This window comes from Trematomus bernacchii, unplaced genomic scaffold, assembly GCF_902827165.1.
Source record: "Trematomus bernacchii unplaced genomic scaffold, fTreBer1.1, whole genome shotgun sequence".
NCBI lineage: Eukaryota > Metazoa > Chordata > Actinopteri > Perciformes > Nototheniidae > Trematomus > Trematomus bernacchii.
Genome location: NW_022987622.1, coordinates 209,194 through 218,607, shown reverse-complemented (window position 1 = coordinate 218,607; position 9,414 = coordinate 209,194). Strand labels below are relative to the sequence as shown.

The following is a 9,414-nucleotide window of genomic DNA, read 5'->3' as shown; positions in this document are numbered from 1 at the left end:
CATATTAAGACCCTAACTCATGCACAACAACGTCCTTACTTACAATAAATAAGCACTAATTAGAGGGTTATTGAGGACAAACTCTTAACCAATGGCCTGTAGAATATGGTCATGTAGAATAAGGCATTAATACGTGTTTTATAATGACTAATACAGAGCCAATATACTGCTAATATGCATGTTAATTAACAACTAGATCAGGGGTGCCCAACCAGTCGATCGCGAGATGTGTCTAAAAATAGAACAACAATATTCTGTTTTATCGTTAAAGTCCTATAACATAGTCTTCCTGTGCCAGAATAATGCACTTGAACGCACCAAAGCTTTGTGATTGGCGTGACCCCATGTGCCGGGGCGTGGCTAGTGGGCAGTGGGCTCTTGTTCGATGACGTTGTCCGTGGCAACAGGAGTGACAGTCCGCACACACACAAGACCGCAATTATGGCAGAAGCAAAGAAGCCCAAAATATATCATTTTCACTCCGAGTGGGAGGACGGTTATTTTTTTGAATACGACCGCTGTTTTTAAATGGCATCATTTTCGCTAGCACCCCCCCCCCCCCCTCTCTCTATTTGGACTGGTAGATCTCGGCAGACTGGCAACTTTAAAAGTAGCTCTTGGTTCAAAAAAGGTTGGGCACCCCTGAACTAGATGATGGCGAATATGTGTACCTTAAAATAAAGTGTTACCAAAGTTCATATTTTTCCACTTGGCTTGTATTCTCCTCACAGTCCTTCCCTGCGTTTCTGTGTGAAATATCTCCAGAAGGACGTTGCTACTGGACCTGGAAGACGTTGATTTTGCTCGTGTTCTTCAGCGTTTGTCTCCTGTTGCAGAACCAAACTCTCACCACCTCTCGATCGTAGTTCAGCTCTCGAGCCATTTCCGTGATCTCTTGTCCCGTCGGCAGCGCGTTCTTGTCAAAGTATGAGTTCAGGACTTCGATGGCCTGCGGCGTGAAGCTCGTGCGTCGCTTTCGTTTTTTGGACGGTTCTCCGCCGACGAACTCCATGAGGTTCTGCTGTCCCTTATGGTTCCAGTGCTCCGCCTCGGCCAGCCACTTCTCCAGAACCGGCTTCAGCTTCTGGGCGCTCTTAGGGGTGATGTCCAGCTTTTCAAACCTGCGGAGCCAAAGATATTCAGCAGGATATATATTACTGTAATTACATCAGCTTTAATCTAACAATACATCTCTTTAGTGAGGGTATGTTAATGGTATAGCCAGATTTTAAGAGACATAAAAAGCTGTCGAGACATAGTTTTTTAAAAGTTAAATTATATAACATAAACCATAAAAGAGAAAGAAAGATGATGTCATTTCGTTTATCATTTTATTTGAGTGTTGCCTCTTCTGTCTGGGTTTGTTTGACTAATGTAAAGGCCTTTATTCTCTTGTGAATGTGTGATGGAAGAATTATTTTTGAACGTGTGATTAACACAAGTTTCATGAACATCAGGCCAGATTCAACATTTTGTATTCAGGATTTGATGTCTGATGTGAAAACTGTGATTCAGACGTAAGCTGAAACAGCTGTTAGTAAAACGAATAAATAAAAAGATAACGCGTGAGAAATGTCTGTTTTTAATGGATGGAAACAACTTCCATTATAAAGAGAGAATAGTTGCTGTTTCTTTACCCTACATTACTGAGGGAATCAGGGCTTCATGTTGGGTTCAGTGAAGTACCTGCAGATGGCGGACTGGCTGTACGCCGGGCCCTCGGTGGCGGTGAGCGCCTGGCCTACTTGCGTCTGCGTGAGACCGAGAGACAGCCGGCGGATCTTGAAGTTTTTGGCGAACTCTCGGATCTCGTCCAGATTTATCCCCTCCTCGCCGCTGACGACCTGTTGCGGCTCTACATTCAAAAGATTCAAAGGTTTTATTGTCATCTGCACAAAGCTACAGTGTAGAATCAGTGTGTGGATCAGTGTGTGGATCAGTGTGTGGATCAGTGTGTGGATCAGTGAGTGGATCAGTGTGTGGATCAGTGAGTGGATCAGTGTGTGGATCAGTGTGTGGATCAGTGAGTGGATCAGTGTGTGGATCAGTGTGTGGATCAGTGAGTGGATCAGTGAGTGGATCAGTGAGTGGATCAGTGAGTGGATCAGTGAGTGGATCAGTGTGTGGATCAGTGAGTGGATCAGTGAGTGGATCAGTGTGTGGATCAGTGTGTGGATCAGTGTGTGGATCAGTGAGTGGATCAGTGTGTGGATCAGTGAGTGGATCAGTGAGTGGATCAGTGAGTGGATCAGTGAGTGGATCAGTGTGTGGATCAGTGAGTGGATCAGTGAGTGGATCAGTGTGTGGATCAGTGTGTGGATCAGTGTGTGGATCAGTGAGTGGATCAGTGTGTGGATCAGTGAGTGGATCAGTGTGTGGATCAGTGAGTGGATCAGTGTGTGGATCAGTGAGTGGATCAGTGTGTGGATCAGTGTGTGGATCAGTGAGTGGATCAGTGAGTGGATCAGTGAGTGGATCAGTGAGTGGATCAGTGTGTGGATCAGTGAGTGGATCAGTGAGTGGATCAGTGAGTGGATCAGTGTGTGGATCAGTGTGTGGATCAGTGTGTGGATCAGTGTGTGGATCAGTGAGTGGATCAGTGTGTGGATCAGTGAGTGGATCAGTGAGTGGATCAGTGAGTGGATCAGTGAGTGGATCAGTGAGTGGATCAGTGTGTGGATCAGTGTGTGGATCAGTGAGTGGATCAGTGTGTGGATCAGTGAGTGGATGAGAGGGGGGGGACGTACTGCCGATGAGCTGGCCCACTTTAGCCATGTCTCCACAGCTGATGTTCACCGTGGGGGGCAGCGGGGGCTTCATGAGGGACGGCTGCGGGGCGATGACGATCGGGGACTGACTGACGGTCGTTACTGAAGCCTGGGGGAACAGAAACAGTTAGAAGAGACTCCCACTACACTCACATTAGACGCGGTATAGAGTGGTGCAGGAACGAGTCCTAAAACCCGGAAGTGCGTCAACATTTCCCCACTTCCTGTTCCCTCGAGTCAATGGGTTTTTAACTTAACTAGTTTTTGGAAAATATCTGGAAATAAGGTCTGTGGTTGAGACACATTGAAGAGACGGATCACGTTTTGTTCTACGACATTAAATCCATCAGCAGTGACCCCACTGGTGATTTCTGAAGAGTTGACGTGTCTGAAAAACGATGGTTGTTACCAAGTGGCTGAATAGGACTACAGAAGTTGTCGAGGCCGTTGTACGTCATTACGCCGAACACGTAAACACTCCTCTAAGTTAGTTTGCCCTGTTCTGATTGAAAGCAAGTCCCTGCCTCCTGCTAACTGTTCAAACAAACGCTTCAACTCGTACCATTTAGAGTCTGTATGTTTGAATATGGATCTTAAGTTGGCGTGACGTTGAAGTCGTGCTGCTGTACTCGGCTGTAGTTCCTTTATAGCATCACGTTAGCATTTTGCTTCTGGCGATTAGATTTATGATTCGAAAAATTATAAAAAGTAGGGAAGACATGTGGAGATTATCCGGCTGAACAAAACGTGCATTTATCAAACAGGTTCGTTTTCCACAGATATTAATTTTTACAATATTCCAAAATCCTATGGAGAAATCCCGTTGCTTTTTTTGTCGAGGGAACCCATGCGGCCTACAAAAATACGTCATCACTGCACCACTTTATAAGCTTTCAGTAGCTTTCGGTCTGTTTCAAAGCAGAAACCACTTTGTATTCCACCCAATCACAGACAGGCTGTACCTGTGAGATGGGTTTGGTGAATGTTGGAGTAGCAGCGACTTTGGGCAGAACTGCAGCCGACGTCACAGCACATCCCAGCGTGGCGATTATCTGACCCTGAGAGTTCAGAACCAGCTGGGGGGTCACGGTCTGGACCTGGAGACCCTGGAGACCCTGGAGACCCTGAAGACCCTGAAGACCCTGGAGACCCTGTTCTGAATCGACCAATCAGAACTTTATTTAGCCTCCGTATTGTTTATTGTTGGATGTGGGCCACGAAACATTTTTATATATATTTTTTTTTATTCTTAAGTGAGCCCTGAGTTGAAAAAGGTTGGGAACCGCTGATATAGAATATTCAACCCCCTTCCCGTTAGTAAAGGGTTTCTGATTCAGATGTCTGCAGTACCTCATGCTGTACGCCCCCGCCCCGAGCTCCTGCCCGATGCCCGACAGACTGGCATCGAAATCCTGCACCAAACCAGACTCGATCACCTCGTCCGTGAGAGGAAGCTTCAGAGCCCACGCCATGATGACCAGATGAAAGGAGAGCACTTCGGGTTAAAACCTGCGCCAAGGTTCCCACAACCTGACAATCTGTGGAGGAGAGAGGAGAAGAAGATAATAAAGCTTTATTTATACAGCACTTTTCATACAGCACATGCAGCTCAAAGTGCTTTACAAAATGACTCATCACAAACAAACGCCAAGAAATTCCCCTCAGATTATTTGAACTTAAAAAGGTACATGCAGCAAAATATAAAACTTGATCAGATAGACACAAGGAGGTCAAAGGTATGATAATAGAAATAAAATAATGTTTTCTCTCTGACAGATAAGATAAGACACAAGACCACTGAGTTGATGCAACAATATAAAGACCACAGGATTTATTTCTAAAATAGAGCCCAAATGTAAGTTGAAATATCACATTTACCCCTTAAATACCCCATCACTCATTCATCACATCACGACTCGACTACTGCAATAGCATCCTCTACGGCAGGGGTCGGCAACCCCTGGCACGCGTGCCAGCATTGGCACGCGGCACCGTAACCAGTGGCACCCTAGGAATAAGTCGAATAAGTGTGCAAAATATTTAAATTGTATTTTCGGATCCTGAACGAGACCGCCGCCAGAGCGCGTCTCCCCGCACGCAGCGCAGCCCCGCTCTCTTTAACTCCAGGTGACTTTCTGCCGCTTTCCTCCGTGGTGCAGGGCTGATCGTTTCACCACAGAGGAAAGCACTTCACAAATTGCAGTACCCATAAGAAGCTTTACAAATGCCGCAGTTTTTGCGTGGCTGTGTCTTTAGTTGAAAGCCCAGTGGCGATCTGCTCATCTCTCATTGAAATAATATGCTACAAAGGGGCGGACTGGCAATCTGTGTGTTGAACTTTCCTGTCGGCTCCCAGACCGTAGTCGAGGAGGGCAGAAGCAACAAGCTTCAGGTTCAATAACCCACTTTAGCTTAAATGACTGGAGAGAGGCGAGCTCTTCTTGGGAGGCCGTTGCATTTATTTAGCTGTTCTTCTGTTTCACAAAATACATCACAGACCTGTTTTTCTGCTGCCTCGTTTCACTTCCAGAAACATACACACGCTCGCTCACTCTCGCTCTACCATCCACACACACACATGCACACGCCACACCCCTCTCTCTCTCTCTTAAAGGGACAGCGATCTCATCTCACTCTGCATGACCCTAATATCATAACATGTGTGTTCTGGAGAATCACAGAACGGACGATCGTCCTTATTATTATGCCGTTTAAACCAGGTCCACACACTGCTTCCCCGCAGCGAGGCCCCCCCGCCCTCCTGTTGATAGTTCATGAGCGTCAAGCTCCTCAACCCCCCCCCCGTTGATAATTCTGGATCGTTGGCACGCTGATAACAATCTTTTTTTTTAATGGCACTTCATATCAAAAAGGTTGCCGACCCCTGCTCTACGGCATACCATCCAACCTCCTAAATAAACTCCAACATATCCAGAACTCTGCTGCCCGCCTCCTCACCCAAACCCACACCCGCTCCCGAGACCACATCCCTCCCGTCCTCCAGAACCTCCACTGGCTCCCCGTCCGTCAAAGAATCCACTTCAAAGTCCTCCTCATTACTCACAAAGCCCTCAACAACCAGCCCCCCCCCCCCCCCCTACCTCATAGACCTGCTGCACCACCACACCCCTTCCCCCTGCCTCACAGACCTGCTGCACCACCACACCCCTTCCCCCTACCTCACAGACCTGCTGCACCACCACACCCCTTCCCCCTACCTCACAGACCTGCTGCACCACCACACCCCTTCCCGCTGCCTCCGCTCATCAGAAGCCAACCTCCTATCCATCCCCACCCGCATCAATCACCGGACCTGGGGGGACAGAGCCTTCTCCGTCGCTGCCCCCTCCCTCTGGAACTCACTCCCACAACCCATCAGAGACTGCCCTGACCTCACCAGCTTCAAAAAAACTTACAAAAACTCACCTCTTCAAATCTGACTTTTAATGTGTGATTGTTTTTGTATTGCTTGATTTTAATTTGACTTTAACTATATTTATTTATTTGTTGTTCTTTTATTTTATTTCCCCTATATCTGTAAAGTGTCTTTGAGCACCTGTAAAAGCGCTAAAAAAATAAATATATTATTATTATTATTAAATAGTTTCTGTATCCTGGGGGATGCAGTCATTTGATAGGCTGTATCTTTGTGTATAATATAGGTCTAATAACAGTGTAACATGGGTGTATTCATGTGTGATATGGGTATAATATAGGTATAAAGTAAGTTATTATTAATAACAGTGTAACGTGGGCATAATATAGGTGTTTTAATGGTGTAACATTGGTGTATTCATGTATAATATGGGTTTAATAACAGTGTGTTATAGGTGTTATGTAGATAATAGCAATTAATTAATCCTCCAACATATGTGATTGCCTTAAAGGGTTCAAACATATCATACGACATCTGAATTAAATATTCTCTATGTTGGTAATTGTTAAGTCAGTGTTATCTTAACGTTGTGTTTTATATGTTATTTTAAATGTTGCTGTTAAGAATTTAAACATGTCACGTGTCTTTGAGTACCATAAAAAAGCGCCCTATAAATAACATGTATTATTATTATTATTATTTTAAAAACACTGCAGTGGTGACGTTTCACACGCTGTAAGCAACCATGCACTGATGCACAACAACAATAATAACTTGTGTAAAAGGACAGTTTTTTGTGCTTTTCATGTATTTAAATCAGTTAGAAATGATATGAAATAAGACATTTCTTACCTTCAGTTGTGCAGCAGATGCTAACACTGCTTCTTCATCTTCTTCATGTCGCTTCTTCCCAGACGTAAAACAAACATCACAAGCTAACGAAGCTAACTACTGACAGACAGCTAAAACCAATGCTAACCTGTATTAGCCTTCCCTTGTAGAGGATTCACGAAAACATAGAGTTCCTGGTAGACATATCTTTACATAGGAGGAATTAAAAATTACCTCAGACTCGTTAATATATTAAATTAATGTCTTGCTTTTGTTTGTTTATCTAGCTTCGTAGCAGGAAAAGGGAGCTGACGTCACTTCTGGTTCACTCTTCTTCTTCGTGGGGTTATTTTACAGTCTGGGGTCACTACCGCCACTCTGCGGTTATGGTGAGTAGTACAACACAAAGCTGAGTATTCATTCATTTTCTACTATCAGAGGTGGAAGAAGTACTCAGATCTTGAAGTAAAAGTAGATGTACTCAGAACTTGTACTTGAGTAAAAGTACAAGTACACAGATCTTGTACTTGAGTAAACGTACAAGTACACAGATATTGTACTTGAGTAAAAGTAGAAGTACACAGATATTATACTTGAGTAAAAGTAGAAGTATTCAGATCTTGTACTTGAGTAAAAGTAGAAGTACTCAGATCTTGTACTTGAGTAAAAGTACAAGTACACAGATATTGTACTTGAGTAAAAGTAGAAGTAGCCTACTCAGATCTTGTACTTGAGTAAAAGTAGAAGTACACAGATCTCGTACTTGAGTAAAAGTATGAGTACACAGATATTGTACTTGAGTAAAAGTATAAGTACACAGATCTTGTACTTGTAAAAGTAGAAGTACCAGAGTGTAGGAATACTCGGTTACAAGTAAAAGTAAAAGTATTAGCATCAAAATATAGTTAAAGGTGGGGTAGGTCATTTTGAGTAACCGGCTCGAGATCGCTAGAATTTGAAAATACACAACCGGAGAAAATCTGCCACTTCCTTACAGAGCCCCTCCTCCAACACACACGAACGCGCACATGACCAATGAGGGCACGAGATAAGTTTGTGCACAGATGGAAGGCTGACAGGCAGGTAGGCCATCCAGTTATTTTAGCAGGGCCGGCTCAGATGATTGGTCGTGCTTTTTACAGTATTACGGCTTCCACAGATGACATTTTTGAATGGATTTTTTGTCAAAGCACTTAAGATATTTATTACTATCGGGATGTTAAGTTATTCCATGGAATATAACAAAAAGTGTATCTCGAGCCGGTTTCTCAAACTTACCTACCCCACCTTTAAAGTACCACAAGTAAAAGTATTCATTGTGCAGATTGGTCCATTTCAGAATAATATATATGTTTTATAATTATTGATCATTAAAGTGTTATCAAAGCTGGTAAAGGTGCAGCTAGTTTTAATGACTTTGTATACTGCATATACTATGTTTAAAATATTTGTAAAAGATCGGAGAGCCAGCCTCTCGTCCAGTCTGACCTCACTAATGGCGCGTTTCCACTACAGCGCGGAGCACGGTTTAAGAGGGCTGTGACGTCAGCGGCCCGTCTTTGGTTGCGTTTCCACTTGGCCTAGTACCGGCCGGCGGGTCCTAATTCACAGTTTTTCTGGCCTCATAAAATCGCGGGTCTAGGGCCAGAGACAACGAGGCTGAGTCGGGCTGAGTATGCTAAACTAGAGGGAGCATCGCTGGCAAGGGGGCTACAACTACAACAAGATGGACATATTTGACCGTGATTTAATTGTAATACACGTTTCAAAATGATGCCGAAGTAACAACATACTGATACCGGTTAGTAAAAACCATGAATTAATGCTTTGTCAAGTCTGCAGACAGACGGCAGGCGAAAAACCTTTTAAAATGCGTGTGTTCTAAATGGAGATTGGCTAAGCTAACGCAGTATATGCTCCGACCGTCCACACTCACAACAACGGCCTATACAGACATAAATAAAGCAGCGACTGTATTCACCATGACACAGGCAGTCTGTGGTTTGTACTTGTTTAACTTTTGTCTAGTTTCTGAACATATATGAGGAGCTGTGAGCTCTGAGTGCTAACAGCTAACGGCTGTGTTGTTTTTCTGGGGTTCTCTGAAGATCACGTCACGGCTCCGCCTACACTGCGTTACTATAGATACTACCCCAGTTCCTAAACTGTAATGGAAATGCGCCATAAAGTGAGCCAGTCCTAACGAGGCCCAGCCATACCGAGTGGGGCCGAGCGAGGCCGTGTAGTGGAAACGCGCCATAATGCTCTTCTGGATGAAAGGGCTTCCCACAGACACACTCCAAGATCTGTAGAAAGCCTTCCCAGAAGAGTGGAAGCTGTTAGAGCTGCAAAGGGGGACCAACTTCAAATGAATGCCCAAGAGTTTGGAATGGGATGTCCTGAAAGCTCCTGCAGGTGTAATCAGAATCAGAATCAGAA

At 44.4% G+C, this 9,414-nt stretch overlaps 1 protein-coding gene and 1 long non-coding RNA gene across 2 annotated transcripts; both read right to left on the bottom strand.

Moving 5' to 3' along the window:
• Positions 1–291: 291 nt before the first annotated feature.
• LOC117484349 (POU domain, class 6, transcription factor 1-like) lies at positions 292–3,812 on the bottom strand. The gene is made up of 4 exons (XM_034132819.1): positions 3,731–3,812; positions 2,748–2,877; positions 1,687–1,855; positions 292–1,121 (listed from the first exon to the last, which is right to left on the bottom strand). Exons 2-4 carry the CDS (start codon positions 2,818–2,820, stop codon positions 776–778), a joined length of 588 nt encoding a protein of 195 aa, XP_033988710.1. The 5' UTR covers positions 2,821–2,877; positions 3,731–3,812; the 3' UTR covers positions 292–775.
• Positions 3,813–3,883: 71 nt separating this feature from the next.
• Positions 3,884–7,102, bottom strand: LOC117484358. Its single transcript, XR_004556127.1, has 3 exons — positions 6,997–7,102; positions 4,119–4,306; positions 3,884–3,924 (listed from the first exon to the last, which is right to left on the bottom strand). It is a non-coding gene; the product is annotated as an uncharacterized LOC117484358 (long non-coding RNA).
• Between the last annotated feature and the right edge of the window lie 2,312 nt (positions 7,103–9,414).

Excerpts from the sequence above, each read along its gene's own strand:
- LOC117484349 (XM_034132819.1), bottom strand. The coding sequence starts at position 2,820 with ATGAAGCCCCCGCTGCCCCCCACGGTGAACATCAGCTGTGGAGACATG. Across the intron at positions 1,856-2,747 it reads AGTGGGCCAGCTCATCGGCA|AGCCGCAACAGGTCGTCAGC; the intron begins GTACGTCCCCCC and ends TTTTGAATGTAG. Across the intron at positions 1,122-1,686 it reads AGCCAGTCCGCCATCTGCAG|GTTTGAAAAGCTGGACATCA; the intron begins GTACTTCACTGA and ends TTGGCTCCGCAG.